Raw genomic sequence first — 17,156 nt, forward strand, 5'->3', positions numbered from 1 at the left:
GAGGCCCCTTCCCCAGCCGCGGCGCCGGCTGGGGCTGCGAGGCGCGTGCCCGCGTGCGTGCCCGGGCTGCGCGCCTCCGCCCCGCCCCCGCCACCTCCCTCTTTCCGCGCCGCCGCCGCCGCGCGCTCGCGAGCTCAGGTAGCGGGCGCGCGGGCGCCTCCTCGGGGGCGCGCGGCCGGGCTGCCATCCTCCCACCCCCCCCGCCCCCAACCCCCGCACCCGTCCGCTCCGGGAGCCTGGGGAGGGAGAGCGCGGGCGGGGGGAGCTGGAGCCGGGCGCCGCCGCCGCCGCCGAGGCTTCCGTCTCGCTCGCTCGCGCAGCGGCGGCAGCAGAGGTCGCGCACAGATGCGGGTTAGACTGGCGGGGGGAGGAGGCGGAGGAGGCAAGGAAGCTGCATGCCTGAGACCCACAGGTAAGACCGAGAGCCCTGGAAGGGGCTTTCCCTCCCGGGGAGGCGCGCGCAGGCCGGGGAGGGGGAGTTGGTGCCTGGTTACACTCCCCGAGGGAGGAATTTTTTTTTTTTTTTTCTGACAGCGCAGAGAAATCTCACTGGGGACTGGGCAATAGGACCCATCCCGATCCTGGGGAAAACCAGAGAAGTAGCTGGGGGGATCCGGTGGCCACATCGTGAGATCCCTAAGAGTGAAATGTACAGGCCCAGGGAAAAGTGTTTTTTCAGCCTCCAGAGGCTGAAAGGCTGTAGACTTTCCCGTCGCGGCCACGGCCGCTGAATCCCGGGGACCGGCGCTGAGCCAGTGTGCGCTAACCCCTGCCCTCCCTCCCCTCCTCCATCCGTACTGCACGCGCAGCATCCCGCGGCGGCTGTTACTCAGTGTACCCCGCGCTGGGTGTGTGTGTGTGGGGAATCTCGCCGTGGGAAAGGGGGCGGGGGCCCGCGCGGGGGAGGAATGGGGATGGAGCCGGGGAAACCGAGGCTCCCGGTCCCAGGGCGGAGAGGGGGCGGGGGGAGCGTGGCCCCCGAGCCCCGGCAGCCTGGGGTATTGTCGTGTTCGCTCCTGGTTGCAGACTCTTGCAAGCCGGATGCCCTCTGTGGATGAAAGATGTATCATGGAATGAACCCGAGCAATGGAGATGGATTTTTAGAGCAGCAGCAGCAGCAGCAGCCTCAGTCCCCCCAGAGACTCTTGGCCGTGATCCTGTGGTTTCAGCTGGCGCTGTGCTTCGGCCCTGCACAGCTCACGGGTGGTGAGTGACCCCGCGGTGGCCGGGAGGGCCTGGGATGGCAGGCTGGGGGAGCCTGGCTGGCAGGACAGCCCTGGCCCCTCGAGGCCCCACCTCCTCCCAACCACCCCCCACCCCCAGACTTCTGGGGTACCGGAGAACCTGAGGAGCCCACGTGTCCCAGCCCGAGACCACCCTTCTTCATTCAGAACCCCTGGAGTTCCCAGAAAATTCCTCTGTGGAGCCTGCACAGATGCACACACCCACATTCTGTCTGGAGCTTCCCACTAGCCACCCAGCTTGGCTTCTCCGAAGGAAAGACAATAAGCCTGGCCCATTATTTTTACTTTGACTAAAGAGAAACCGAGAGAGAGAGAGAGACAGGAAGAGCGAGAAAGTGGTGCGTTTGTGGTACCGGAGTAAAGTTTGTGGACCTTTGTGCCCTCAGGAGGCAGAGGTCAGGTTTCAGCCTCTGGATTTAGGCGACAGTTGCAAAGAACCACCTTTGTGAATGTGACGGGTCTGGAAACGTAGCCAGACTGGCTGCAGGACAGGTTTATTTGAAAGTTAACTTTCTCTTGCCTTGGGAGGTGGAGTGTTCGGGCATGCCCGTGCGCGCTGGGGGTGGGGAGGGGATGCAGAGGTCTGCCTTCAGATGTATTTCTGGAGGATTGCTTGGCTCAGTCAGCCCGATTTACAGGGTAAGTAAAGCCGAGTGCTTTTCTGTGAAGTGGAAGTTAGCTGAAATCAGATTCAGAGCTTCAGTCCACATAGGTGGTTAATCTCTAACATACTCGGCTCTGGGAGACAGGGCTCTCTTTTGGCTGTGGCAGAGGAAGACCAATGCCTTTCCTGACTGAATTTCAGAGCCTTAGAGTCTTTCTGCCTCCACTGCTCATTGCTGTCCGTTCCAGATTCTCTGAGAGCTTGCTGATGTGGGCATGTTAAAAGGGCAGAATCGTGTGTCTGGAGCTGACAAACATTAATACATAAATAAATCATAATTGCTGGAAAAGCAGATATTGAATGATGTAAGTAAACCATTTTAGTGTTTTAAAATATTGCTGTTTTAGAGAATTCAAAGTTGAAGATGGAAATAAGGAGTGAAAAGTTAGCAGAATTGGGGAGGGGAGTACCAAGCTGGGCTTTAACATGGAGTGATCGATAACTCAGGTGCTGCACTTTGAGGTCTGAAAGATGCCTGGCGTCTAAAGAAGCTTCTTGTGATGTGCCTCTCTATGGAATTAGTGAGAAGATGCTGTTGATGCAGTAGCTGATTATGTTTGGGTTTTGGTTTTTCAACAGGAGGTAACTTTTTTGGTGGTTTTTTTTTTTTTTTAATAGAAATGTTTCTGAGGCAGGCGTCCTCTTCATAGAGGACAAAGTCAACAGGGATGCTAGGCCAGCACCTGTATGGCCTTCCCGGGCTCTGGTGACAGCCTCTCCTGCCGAGGGCTTGCACTCCGCTTGGAGGGTGAGTAGGACCAGGTGGGCAGGACAGTCTTGAGCAGGGTTGGGTCATTACCTCCCCTCTCTTCTCCTCTTGCCTCCAGTTCTGGCTTGTCTTTTCCTCAAACCAGGGGCACCTAATTCTCCATTTTCTCCATCCCTTTCTCTGATCTAGATGGCAGGTTAACGAGGGTTCATCTACCTGTCTCTTGACTGTGGTTATTGGAAGTGTGAAGTCCAAGCACAGCCTGGATTTGAAGGCTGGCCCTTGGTTCTGCCATTTGTGTTTACAGTGCATCCCCCCTCAAGGATCTCAGATCTCCGGACACAGCACAGCACCCCCAGTCTCCCATGTTAGTCACCCATGTGACTGTACAACACGTCTTTCACTCCTCTCTTCTGAGAGGCGAAGATGTCCGCAAAAAGATCCAGGGCCTCGAAGAAGGTGGGAGGAGGGTCGCCTGTCGCCTCTCCCTTCTTAGTTCTCACATGATGCAGAAAGGCTGACCATCAGCTTTGTGTCATTTGGAACTCCCCTCAGGCTGAGAGTGTGATTTCTGGAAGATGATTTATCATTTCAAAATTCTTCCATGAATAAACAATTTGGGTGGAGAAAGGCGGTGGATGATGTTTTGAGGCGTTCACTATACAGAGATTTGTTTCTTAGGAAAGAAATCCACGTGGAGGGTCCAGGAGGGTTTTATTAAATCAAGTTCATCTTAATTCCAGACCAGTGCTTCTAAAATTCTCATGTGCATACCAATCACCTAGGATCTTGCAAAAAGGTGGATTCTAGTTCAGCTGGTCTGGGGTGGGCCTGAGAATCTCCATTTCCAACAAGCTCACATGTGATCCAGTTGCTACTGGTCCCAGGACTACCCTTTGATCCATGGAATTCTCCAGGCCGCAATACTGGAGTGGGTAGCCTGTCCCTTCTCCAGGGGATCTTCCCAACCCAGGGACTGAACCCAACTCTCCCACATTGCGGGCGGATTCTTTACCAGCTGAGCCACAAGGGAAGCCCACACTTTGATTAGCAATGCTTTAAGCTAAAGCGTTCATTAAGATAAGTTGGATTAAGATAACTCTGGATTTTCTGCCACCTCTATCCAATACCCAAATACAAATGGCCTGTAAAAGTGGGGAAGTCTCAGCCAGGTGTCTGATCTTTCGGTGGTACACAGAGCTGAAACTCTGTGCTAAAACTCAGTGATTTTTTTTTTTTACCCCCAACCATAAAAAAGGTGCCCATTTAATAGATACTGTTCAGAAATGTGGATTTTCATTTTTGATTGCTTTCAATGGAAAAGGAACATGACAATAGCAAGATATAATAGTCTCAGCTAGGCAAAAAAAAAACCTTGTGCCCGATGCAACAGTGACAGAAAAAGCCTGAACTGGAATGGGAGAAATTGAGAAAATGATCACATGAAGAAAAGGGAGGGAAAGAACTCCATGGAAAATGAAATGCTTTGTCCTAGAAAGCTGAGGGTCAATTCAATTCTTGGAGCCCTAGGAGAGCTTTAATGAGCCTGAGTTGGCCTGAGGGGACCTTTGGATGGCTCTTTCCAGGCTGTCATTTGTATATGAAGGAAAAAGTGCCTGCATTTGGGACCACTAACATCATGTACTGTGAGAGGACTAATACCAGGTTCATGGGGAGACACAGGACCTCGCTGTGCCTGGAGTCCGCATGGAGCATGGCTTCTTTGGCTGTTTCTTTCTTCTTTCTCAGTGTGTGTTCCCAGAGATGGTATTTGGGTATTTGATCACACCCAGGCTTAGAGGAAGAGAGCTAAGAGTTTGCTTTGTATTTAGGTTCTTGAAGGCAAACTCATTAGCGCATCCTTGTATTATCAGGAGGGCTTCCCTGGTGGCTCAGTGGTAAAGAATCCACCTGCCAGTGCAAGAGATACAGGTTCAATCCCTGGATCAGAAAGATCCCCTGGAGAAGAAAATGGCAACCCACTCCAGTATTCTTGCCTGGGCAATCCCAAGGTCTGAGGAGCCTGGTGGGCTACAGTCCATAGGGTTGCAAAAGAGTCAGACATGACTGAACAACTAAACAACAGCAACTTATTATTAGGAACAGTGGCCAAGTTCTGCTGCTTGATAGCTTTGCAGCTTTGGGTCTGAGAAGCCTCAGTTTCCTCATCCATAAAATGAAGATGACACTGCCTAATTTCTGGGGTTGCTGTGATGGATGGGGGTCATGAACGCACTCAGTAAACATAGACAGTAGTGAGGAGGGGGACTAACCAATCTATAATCTTCCCCACTTGTTTTATTCATTCAGGAAACACTGAGCGCTTGTCCCCACCCTGTGCCAAGCACCGCTGTATATAATGTTCTTTTTACCTTGAAGAACCATTCCTTCCTCTCTATTTTTTGCCCAGTGAACACATTTCTCTTCAAGACCCAACTCACAATGCCATTATCTTGTTCACATTTCATTTCTCCCCTGAGCTAAGTGTAACCTTTTGTCATGATATTGTCTCATCCACAAGACCGTAAGCCCACTGAAGGCAAGAACTTTGTCAATTTTCATGTCCCAGGCACCCAGCATGGCATCTCATACATAGAAGGTGCTCAGTAAGGCTGATGGACAGCAAGAAAAAAGATTTCGAATTACTGCTGCACGATTTAGAAAATAATTACCATGGACAGTTACAAAAGTGCAGGAGTGTCATGGCAGTTCAGGCCACTTCCATTTGGAGGTGGTCTAGGAGGTTGGTAGAAAACTCAGGAAAGTTTCTAGGGAAGAGATGGCACTGAGGATAGGATCTGAGGGAGGGAATGGTTGGAGCATCTCAAAAGAGGCATTTTGTGCAGGGATAAGGAGTCGCAAAGAGTCAGACACGACTGAGTGACTGAACTAAACTGAACTGAACTGAACTGAACTGAAGGAGTTGGTGACATGTTTGGACCGTTCAAAGGAGAGAGAGCAGTCTATATCTTCTGGAATATGGTATGAAAAGTGAAAGTGTTAGTTGTTCAGTCATATCTGACTCTTTGTGACCCCTTGGACTGTAGCCCACCAGGCTCCTCTGTCCATGGAATTCTCCAGTCAAGAATACTGGAGTGGGTAGCCATTCCCTTCTCCAGGGGTTCGTCCTGACCCAGGGATCGAACCCAGGTCTCCTGCATTGTGGGCAGATTCTTTACCATTTGAGCCACCAGGGAAGCCCAGAACATGGTATATGTGCACAGAACCAGCAGGTAAAGAGAGCTAATAGATCGGAAGCCTATCTCAAGTGTCCTTGGAAGCCCGAGTGAGGATTCTGTGAGTCGCACAGCAGGCAGTGGGGGCCACTAAGGGTTTAAAGCGGGAACATAATATCATCTGAACTGTGCTGTTTCCTTTCTCTGCTTCTGAGTCTCTGACCCAGGGCACTCCCTGTGGGGCTGCCCTGTCTGCACATTAGAGTTGCGTCACTGGCTTAAGCTCCTTGAGGTCTTGTTTGGGCCACGTGGCTGTAGCATTGAGCTGTGTGCCAGGAGACAGGAACAAACGCTGTCTGCCTGGCTTACTGATTTGGAGGTGCTAGTCCTTTGGAGTTTGAGAAAGATTTCTTACACTGTGGAGCATAAACTTTTCCTGCGATGTTATGTCTAAAAGCCACAATTTCAACCTGTACTTAATTCGGTCTGTAAACAAAAGTCCCAATGCCTCGAACTATAAAGCATGTTTCTTTAACAAAAGGCCACTCTAATATAAGCAGCATGGGAATGCTTTTGATTTATCCCTGAAGTGAAATCTGAAAGCTCTGGGAGACCCGAGAGAAGGATTTCATACCGCCAGTAGCAAATCTCTCATCCCAGAGGCCTGAAGTGGCGAGCTGGAGAGTGAATCAGTGGTTCTTTAATTCCTGAGAGTAACAAAGAGTGTAGGTGAAGATCGCTCTCCAGGAAATATTGATTAGATACGTGAAGGAAAGCACCCACATGATTCTTTTCCTGGTGTCAGAGGCATATTTCAAAAGCTTCCAAAAGGCCACGGAGACTTGCCCTTAGCTGGGAAGCTCTGCACACCTCAAGAGCTCTGCGTTCTTTATAGAGGTGACAGATTGAGTCCGGTCTCTGCTGTTAAATTGCTCTGTGGCTTTGGGCAACTGGTGTAACTTGTCCTTCGCTCAATTCCTTCCGTATCAGTCACATTCTTTAATTCTGTGATTATAAGAATTTGGTGGGTTCTGTACTCTGGGTGAAGCCAGCTCTGTTTTCTTCCCCTATCCATTCATCTTTTGTGAGTGTCTTGCATGCCTGGGGGGTGAGCAGATAAGGGAACGTAGTCCTCGCTCCCTAGGAAACAGACAAGTCAGGGCTGGTTTCTTCTCGAAATTTTGAATGCAGAAGCTTGCATTAAACTATTTTTTCACATACTTTTTAAAAAATGGGCTTATTTCTGAGACTTTCTTTTATATATATATGATTTCTAAGATTTTATTATATATATATGATTTCTGAGACTTTCTTATATATATGTATATGTACATATATGTATATATATGTATAATTTTATTTCTTTAGTTTCTGGCTGTGCTGGATCTTTGTTGCTGTGAGGTCTTTTCTCTGGTTGCAGCAAACCCGGGTTTCCTCTAGTTGCGGTGCATAGGCTTCTTGTTGCAGGAGCTTCTCTTGCTGTGCAGCAGGGGCTCTAGGGCACTTGGGCTTCAGTAGTTGTGGCCCATGGGGTTAACTGCACCCCAGCATGTGGGATCCTCCCGGACCAGGGACAGCAGTCAGCCCTGTGTCTTCTGCATTGGTAGGTGGGTTCTTTACCCCTGAGCCACCAGGGAGGCCCTTCCCATAGATGTTTAATTCAGTTTAAAATTTAGTGTTACTTATTGATACTGATGAAGAAGGTGATTTTTCCAGACTTCTTTGATCCTTGTCTTATTTTGCAAGCTCATTTGGTGTTTGATAATTGAAAGAACCACACATAGCAGCAGTATGTCTAAAAAGGTCGGTTGGGATCATTGCCTCTGAATTGAGGGAGAGAAAGGGGCAGAAAAATAGGTTTTTCTAACTTGTTTATAAACACAGTCACGTTTCATCAAAACCAAATATAGCACTGAGGACAGAGGCATCAGATGTATATTCTCATGTATCAGATACCTCATTTTGTCAACTTACGGGTCTGTTTTCATAAGAAAAACTGTTTAACTGTTGCTAACCAGGAAAGATTGGGAAAAGATGGGACAGTTTTTAAAGTGGCCAACATCTGAGTGACTGATAAAAATTTGTCAATTGTTATAATAGTACTAATGGCAAACCTTTAGAGAGTGCTTACTATGGGAGAAATATCAATAACCTCAGATATGCAGATGACACTACCCTTATGGCAGAAAGTGAAGAGGAACTAAAAAGCCTCTTGATGAAAGTGAAAGAGGAGAATGAAAAGGTTGGCTTGAAGCTCAACATTCAGAAAACAAAGATCATGGCATCTGATCCCATCACTTCATGAGAAATAGATGGAAAAACAGTGGAAACAGTGTCAGACTACTTTTTTGGGCTCCAAAATCACTGCGGATGCTGATTGCAGCCATGAAATTAAAAGACGCTTGCTCCTTGGAAGGAAAGTTATGACCAACCTTGATAGTATATTAAAAAGCAGAGACATTACTTTGCCAACAAAGGTCCGTCTAGTCAAGGCTATGGTTTTTCCCGTGGTCGTGTATGGATATGAGAGTTGGACTGTGAAGAAAGCTGATCGCCAAAGAATTGATGCTTTTGAACTGTGGTGTTGGAGAAGACTCTTGAGAGTCCCTTGGACTGCAAGGAGATCCAACCAGTCTATCCTAAAGGAGATCAGTCCAGGGTGTTCATTGGAAGGACTGATGCTAAAGCTGAAACTCCGATACTTTGGCCACCTCATGCGACAAGTTGACTCACTGGAAAAGACTCTGATGCTGGGAAAGGTTGGGGGTGGGAGGAGAAGGGGACGACAGAGAATGAGATGGCTGGATGGCATCACTGACTCTGTGGACATGAGTTTGAGTGAACTCCGGGAGTTGGTGATGGACAGGGAGGTCTGGCGTGCTGTGATTCATGGGGTCGCGGAGAGTCAGACACGACTGAGCGACTGAACTGAACTGAACTCTGTGCCCGTGCTGTTTTCCACATTACATGTTTTAACTCATTTAATCCTCATGACAGCTCTACGCAGTAGGAACTATTATTTCTCAGGGTCACCCTGTTAGAAAGTGAGGCATGGTGACTCAGATTATCCTTTAAGTTGTAAGCTTGCTCCATAAGCATGGAAATGCTAATCGCTAAATGCATGTTTTGCTTTTTATACTTCAACCCAAATATTTCCCTTTAAGCCACAGTTATTGAATATTTTGGAACTTTGGCCCATCTACTTTGATATAACAGAACTCTTTTTTTTATTGAAGTATAATAGATTTACAGTGTTACATTAGTTTCAGTTGTATAACAGTGATTTCATAGTTTTTTAGATTATACTTCATTTAAGGTTATTATAAAAGATTGGCTATATTCCCTGTGCTGTGCTTCACATCCTTGTATCTTATTTATTTTATACTTAGTAGTTTGTTCCTCTTAATCCCCTTCCCCTGTTGTGTCTTTCCCCACACTGGTAACCTCTAGTTTTTTCTCTGTATATATGTCTGTTTCTGTTTTATTATACTCATTTAGTTTTTAAATTCCACATATAAATGAAAATGTAGAGATTTGTTTCTTTCTGACTTACATCACCAAGCACAGTGTCCCAAGGTTTATCTGTGTTGTTGCAAATGGCAACATTTCATTCTTTTTCATGGCTAAGTAATAGTCCATTATATGTACTGTATGGTGTATAAACCATATCTTCTTTTAAAAAATTTTTTTTAATTGAAGGATAATTGCTTTACAGTAGTTTGTGACTTTCTGTCATATATCAACAAAAATCAGCCATAGATAACACCCATGTCCCCTCCCTCCCAAACCTCCCTGCCATCTCCCTCCCCACCCCACCCTTCTAGATTGTCACAGAACCCCTGTTTGAGTTCCAAGTCACATGGAAAATTCCCATTGGCTATCTACTTTACATATGGTAATGTAAGTTTACATGTTACTCTCTCCATATCTCTCACCCTCTCTCTCCTCCCCTCCCCTGTGTCCATAGGTCTGTTCTCTATGTCTTTTTCTCCACTGCTGCCCTGAAAATAAATTCATCAGTACCATCTTTCTAGATTCACATATATGTGTCAGTATTCAATATTTATATTTCTCTTTCTGGCCTACATCAGTCTGTATAATAGGCTCTAGGTTCATCTGCTTCATTAGAACTGACTCAACTGCATTCCTTTTTATGGCTGTGTAGTAGTCCATTGTGTATATGTACCACAACTTCTTTATCCATTCATCTGTTGATGGACATTTAGGTTGCTTTCATGTTCCAGCTAGCCATATTCCAGTAAATAGTGCTGCAGTGAACACTGGGATACATGTGTCTTTTTCTGTTTGAGTTTCCTCAGCATACATGCTTAGTAGTGGGATTGCTGGGTCATCAGTTCAGTTCAGTTCAGTTCAGTCGCTCAGTCATGTCCGACTCTCCGTGACCCCATGAATCATATGGTGGTTTTATTCCTAGCTTTTTAAGGAATCTCCATACTGTCTTCCATTGTGGCTATATCAATTTACATTCCCACCATCAATGCAAGAGAGTTCCCTTTTCTCCACATCCTCTCTAGCATTTATTGTTTGTAGACTTTTTGATGATGGCCGTTTGACTGTACACCATATCTTCTTTATCCATTCATCTGCTGATGGACATTATGGTTGCTTCCTTATCTTGGCTATTGTAAATAATACTGCTATGAACATGAGGGTGCATACATCTTTTCAAATTAGTGTTTTCATTTTCTCTGGATGTATGCCCAGGAGTCGAATAGCTGGATCATGTGATAGTTCTGTTTTTAATTTTTTGAGGAATCTCAATGCTGTTTCTCACAGTGACTGCACCCACCAGTTTATATTCCCACCACCAGTGTGCAAGGGTTCCCTTTTCTCTCCATCTTTAACAACACTTATTATTTGTTATCTTTTTTAACAATAGCCATTCCAATGGGTATGATTTTGATTTGTATTTCTAGGGGCACTCTTTTTGTGTTGTGACTCAAAAGCAGGAAATATGCAAGCAAATCAACAACAACAGCATCTCCCAGCTCAGGACAAAGTGAGGGCCACAGTGCCAAAACCTTGACTCCAAATAGAGAAAAGGAAGAGGTTAGACACTCATGAACCCTTCAGAAGTGTTTTATCTCCATTCCTGCCTCTGTGACTGTCTGAGGAAGGCAGTGAGAATGAACGAGACATGCTCTGAGTCTTACCTGCCCAGAGGAGCAAAGGGTGTGAAAACAAAGGGCTGGTTTCTGGGGCCTTCTGCTGGTGGCTTTCAGACTTTCATCTTCCCCTCCTGTTTATCATTCCCAGAGAGACAGCATTCTTTGGAGGGGTCCTTTTCAGTGTCATGTGGTCAAGCATTGATAATAACTTTAGCTAATATATGTTTCAAATGTTATGGTTTGCATGGTGTCTTTACATGTGCCACCACCTTTAATTTTCTTAACACAGTGAGAGGACGAGATTCTTATTTTTTCTGTCCTTTTTTTTTATTTTTAAATTTGAAGAAACATTCTCTAGGAGTTTGATCTCCTCAGTTCAGTTCAGTTCAGTCACTCAATTGTGTCCGACTCATTGCAACCCCATGAAACGCAGCACGCCAGGCCTCCCTGTCCATCACCAACTCCCGGAGTTCACTCAAGCTCATGTGCATCGAATAGTCCTACAAATAGACAAAAACCAATAAGCAGTCAGGCCTATTGGTCAAGACTTTCCTCTTTGCCATTCCACATGCTAAGTTGCTTCAGTCATGTCCAACTCTTTACCACTGTATGGACTGTAGCCTTCCAGGCTCCTCTATCCGTGGGATTCTCCAGGCAAGGATACTGGAGTGGGTTGCATGTCACCTCCAGAGGATCTTCCTGACCCAGGATTGAACCCGCATCTTATGTCTCCTGTATTAGCAGGCGGGTTCTTTACCACTGGTGCCACCTGGGAAATCTAGCCTTTAAACCTGTCTTTTCATTTATATGATGTAGATGGTAACCTAGTTCAGTTCAGTGCAGTTGCTCAGTTGTGTCTGACTCTTTGTGACCTCATGGACTGTAGCATGCCAGGCTTCCCTGTCCATCACCAATTGCCAGAAATTGCTCAAACTCATGTCCATTGAGTAGGTGATGCCATCCAGCCATCTCATCCTCTGCCTCTTCTTCTCCTCCTGCCTTCAATCTTTCCCAGCATCAGGGTCTTTTTCATTGAATCAGTTCTTCGAATCAGATGGCCAAAGTATCGGAGTTTCAGCTTCAGCATCAGTCCTTCCAATGAATATTCAGGGCTGATTTCCTTTAGGATTGACTAGTTGGATCTCCTTATAGCCCAAGGGACTCTCAAGAGTCTTCTCCAATACCACAGTTCAAAAACATCCGTTCTTTGGCTCTCAGCTTTCTTTATGGTCCAACTCTCACATCCATACATGACTACTGAAAAAACCATAGCTTTGATTATATGGACCTTTGTCGGCAAAGTAATGTCTCTGCTTGTTTATGTCCTGTCTAGGTTGGTCATAGTTTTTCTTCCAAAGAGTAAGCATCTTTTAATTTCACGGCTGCAGTCACCATCTGCAGTGATTTTGGAGCCCCCCAAATAAAGTCTGTCTCTGTTTCCATTGTTTCTCCATCTATCTGCCATGCAGTGATGGGAACAGATGCTGTGATCTTTGTTTTTTTGAATGTTGAGTTTTAAGCCAGCTTTTCACTCTCCTCTTTCACTTTCATCAAGAGGCTTTTTAGTTCTTCTTCACTTTCTGCCATAAGCGTGGTGTCACCTGCATATCTGAGGTTATTGATATTTCTCCCGGCAATCTTGATTCCAGCTTGTGCTGCATCCAGCCTAGCATTTTTCATGAGGTACTCTGTATATAAGTTAAATAAGCAGGGTGACACTATACAGCCTTGACATACTCCTTTCCCAATTTAGAATCAGTCTGTTGTTCCATATCTGGTTCTAACTGTTGCTTCTTGACCTGCATACAGATTTCTCAGGAGGCAGGTAAGGTGGTCTGGCATTCCCATCTCTTGAAGAATTTTTCACAGTTTGTTGTGATCCAAACAGTCAAAGGCTTTGGTGTAATCAATAAAGCAGCAGCAGATATTTTTCTGGAACTGTCTTGCTTTTTTTGTGATCCAGCAGATGTTGGCAATTTGATCTCTTGTTCCTCTGCCTTTTCTAAATCCAGATGATGATAATCTAGTTAGTATATATCAAAACATAAAAAGAAAAATTATACCTGAGGATCATGAGCATATCAAAAAGTTTCTTCAAAAAAGTTAACTTTGAAGTAAGAATAAGGTTTGATAGTTGATGCTATCTGAGAGCTGCTTACTCCACTGTCCAGGAAGCCATGTTTGATGGTATGAGCTGAAGATACTAAGTTTTAGGGAAGAACTTGGCCCAATATTTTGTCTTCTTTAAGGAAAAGATTGCTCTACTATTCGAAGACAGAAGAAGTTATCCACTCAAGAAGAAAACCAAATAGAAATAATTAAGTGACTTGCTCACCAACTGGAATTGAAAGTGCATTGTAAAATAGCTTCTTAATTGAGAGTATTGTAATTGCTTTATTAACCTGAAACAAGGTAAACTGGGAGCATCAGAGAAGTAAAAGAGAATAGTTCTTGACATTATTTGGCAGTGACAGCAAACTTGAGAGCCCCCTTTACTTCACTGTGAAGACAAAACAGGCAGCCCAAGGAGGGCAGGAGACTGTGGGTGGGCACAATTGTGAGTGCATCCAGCAGATGTCTGGTCTCCAGAAACGGATTTTATCCTTAGAGGTGAGAGGATTTACAGACCCCAGTAAGCTTGGTGAGTACTCATTTCGTTATTATCTCAATAAATTGATCTTCTCAAGAGAAAGGATGAGTAAGGTGTTTTTGGAAATGACGGTTCAACCTGGTTATTTCATGTTTCTGTTTGAAATTGGTGACTTCTCTGTCTTGGAATTACCAGTGAGGGAGCAGAGCCAAACAAGGAGGGTCACTCTGGTTCAATGTACCTTTTTCTCCAAGTAACCGAAATCCAAAAAGTCCTTATTTCTTTGATTTGATTGCCTTTCTAAAAGAGATACGTGGTTAAATTGGGTGAACCAGCAAGAGAGAGATTCTTTTAAGAAAGAGAGAAAATCCGTTCTTACAGTGGATTCTTTACAGTTTGGATATTGAGCGACACTGTGACTGATGTAGCTGGCTTCCAGTTTCAGAGTCTGAGGACATAGAAGAATCCTTTGGACTTAACCTAAACACTTAAAGTCAGAAGATTCTGATTCTCTTCAGGCAGAAATAGCAGAATCTGCTTGTTTTGTAGAAACTTGATAGGTTTAGAGGGTTAATCCTGGGAGAGGCTCTCCGTGTTCTATTAGACTGCTTCTGGGAACTCTGAGTCTCAGTGTCAGAATCTAACCCAAGGACACATTTTCACAGTTTCTTTTGGGAGTGGAATCTGCAACTTTAAGTGGCTGTATGATAGCACGTGTGTTTCCTGCCAACATGAATATTCGAGAATTCATGAATCTTGAATCAAGAATCTTCCTGCAATGCAGGAGCCACAGGAGACCCAGTTTGATCCCTAGGTTGGGACAATTCCCTGGAGGAGGGTATGGCAACCCATTCCAGTACTCTTGCCTGGAGAATTGCATGGACAGAGGAGGCTTGTGGACTACAGTCCATGGGGTTGCAGAGAGTCGGACATGACTGAAGCGTCTTAGCACGCATGCATGACAGCATATACTCAGTGGCTCATTGGGGCCACCTCTATGTTTTAATTTTACTTAAAGCAGGGGAATAATCTTTTAGAAACTTGAGTTCCTCTGGTGTGGGACGATTCAATAGTTTTGAATTGCTATTTCTATTTATCCTTTAAAGGGCTTGGTCACATTTTTACCATTGGATTGTAAATGGTAGACCAGTTTTTTTTTTTTTAATAACACCCATCTGTTTACACCATTATTTTATAGAATGGGAGGTGCTATTTTGCTGGTAATGATGACTTGATGGGTATGTCTTCATTTCTTGAGGCAAAGAGCTGGAGCCATGTAGGGTCCAGTGGAAAGTACACAGTCAGTTTTCCTTGCTATTGTCACCAGCTAGCCTAGTGATGGTAACCTAACTGCTGCCTCAGTTTCATTATTTGTGAAATATTTGGACCATCTCCCTCCCATAATTGTTGTGAGAATCAAATGCATGAATAAGGGAAAGTATCATAACTATGTCAGGTGACAACATCATCACCAACAAACTGCTCATGAATAATGAATGTTTGCTATGTTGACTATGCTGGGGTTAGCCTACCAAAAGCTTCCTTTGTTTTGAAGGAATATAGTATAACAAACACATGACAAAACCCAGTAGCACATGCTGAGACAGGTGTGTGGTATTGAAATCACCTGGAGATCACTGGTCCTTGACCCCAGTATGGAACTCACTGTCATAATTCCTGTGGCAGGTCCTATGGTGGAGATTTATATTGGAGGCTCTGGGGATGGAGGAGCAGCAGGGGCAGCTTATCAAAGAAGAGAACACTTGAGTGAAGTCTCGAACAGTAAAATAATTTCCAGGCATAGAAGGCGTTTGTTGAGAGATGCTTTTTTTTTTTTTCCAGGAGAGAGGATTGAGTAATGCTGAGGATTGAGAAATGCTCAGATGCTGAGATTGAGAAAGAATATGTACCAAAGACAAGGACTAGCCCAGGATCGCATTAGTAAAGGACAGATAGATTGAGAAGAGACAAGAGAGGAGGCTGGAAAGGCAGGTTGGACCCACATGCCCAGCTAATTACATTTGGACACCATCTGTCCATCAGGCAGTTGGAAACTCAGGCGCCCAGGAGAGGGAGTAGGGCCAGAGATTAGACTTGTGCATCAGCTACATGGAGAACGGGGCAGGAGCTTGGGGCGCTGGGGGGCGGGGAGGAGGCTTAACTTTCCCAGGAAGAGAGTGTAGAAGAGGGACTGAGGAGGAATCCCAGGAAACATCCATGTTTATACATCCACGTTCTAAAGAGGAGAAGCCAGCAAGGAGGGTTAGGAGTTATGCCACACCGGTAATAGTAATAATAATAAAACTGATAACAACAACAGAACTTGATTCAAATGATGGCCGATTCTTTTTGAAGGCAGGAGGTTTAATCTTCGTTATTATTAGGATGACATTTAAGCTTTGAATTCTGGATGCCTGCACCCACTGGACAGAAAGGAGAGCAGGGGCAGGAGGGAGGAAGGCTGTTTGGGAGGATGGAGAATCTGCGAAGAGATGTTTTTTGAGGCTTGACTGCAGGAGAGTCACTCACTGTCTTTTCCAGCCTTCATGGGACGGTGGAGCTAACCCGAGAACTAGAGCTGGACAGGGCCACTAGGGGGCCCAGGATGGCTTTGGGTGTTTCCCCTCTTGGGGATGTTGGACAGAGGGGATGGAGTTCGTGAGCATGGTGAGAGTGCCCGTGGGCCCTCCGCCTTGTAGTTGCCCCTTCCTCTGAGCTCCTGGCTGGTGGGCTGCAATGTTTTATGAGCTCTGGCTTTGGATGCACGTCCTTCCTCCACACATCCTTTGGCAGCCCTGTCCTCCGGTCCTTCAAAGATTCAGTCTTCTCGGGCTGTTGGTTAATCTTCAAAGATGCGATTGCCAGAGAGCGATCCCTCTGTCACCCCCACCCCCTGTGACCAGCTCTGTCACCTCTGAAGCAAGTCACTTAACCTCTCCATGCTTTGGTTTCATCTGTACATCAGGGGCAACAAGGCTCGTTCCTCTACACTTCGCAGGGGGCCAGGTGTGCAGGTACCGAGAAGGCAGGGTCAGAAGACAGGCATTTTATAAATACGAGACGGAGTTAGGACTGCCCGTCTGGAAGGAGACTTCTCTGCTGTGCCTAGGGCCAGTTTTTACCTTTCGCTTTCCTAAATCCCAAAGAAAGATGCTCTGCTCAGCACGGAAATGCCTTCCCACGTGCGGATCCTGACCCCCGTGAAAGCTCATTTTGTGCAGACATGATGTCAAGGCAGCTGGAGGAGCTCTTTTGCTGCAAAATGGAACGTGCCAATCTGCTCAGGCCCCACTGGTGCGTTTAGTGAATAGTCGCCTCTGGAGATGGAGAAGGTCCTTGTGCCACGGAGAGGAACTTCTCAAGAGCTGTTGGCCCAAGCCCAGTCAGCCCCTTTAGTGTGCTCACAGATGCCCCTGGAAAAAGCAATTCAACACATGAGGCAGGCAGGGGATTCATTAAAGGGGTTTCGGAGGTCTCGGAAGGCAGAGTGTCTGTGTGTGTCCCTCTCCGCCTCTCCCTTCTCCCTGTGGTATTTCTGCTGCTGGAGGCATTTGGGCCAGGATCTTCTGGCTCAGGTAGGACAGTAAGATGAATTGAGAACTGCATCTGGATCCAGGGACTCAGTGCTTTATCCACCTTTTCTA

General features: G+C 46.0%; 1 protein-coding gene across 5 annotated transcripts in view; it reads left to right on the forward strand.

The window, feature by feature from the left end:
* The first annotated feature begins 217 nt into the window (after window positions 1-217).
* SUSD4 (sushi domain containing 4) overlaps window positions 218-17,156 on the forward strand; it is a 142,029-nt gene continuing 125,090 nt past the window's right edge. For 2 of the 5 annotated variants that reach the window (XM_055419830.2, XM_055419831.2), the window contains exons 1-2: window positions 218-412; window positions 1,027-1,206. In XM_055419830.2, the coding sequence (XP_055275805.2) occupies window positions 1,062-1,206 (145 nt within the window). In that variant the 5' untranslated portion in view covers window positions 218-412; window positions 1,027-1,061. Of the gene's footprint in view, window positions 413-1,026; window positions 1,207-1,775; window positions 1,884-2,407; window positions 2,657-17,156 lie in introns of those variants that run through there. The other 3 variants (XM_055419832.2, XM_055419834.2, XM_055419833.2) reach the window with 3 other exon arrangements.

Source organism: Moschus berezovskii, chromosome 17 (genome assembly GCF_049115385.1).
Source record: "Moschus berezovskii isolate FMDL1 chromosome 17, NW_MosBer_1.0, whole genome shotgun sequence".
Classification (NCBI taxonomy): Eukaryota; Metazoa; Chordata; class Mammalia; order Artiodactyla; family Moschidae; genus Moschus; species Moschus berezovskii.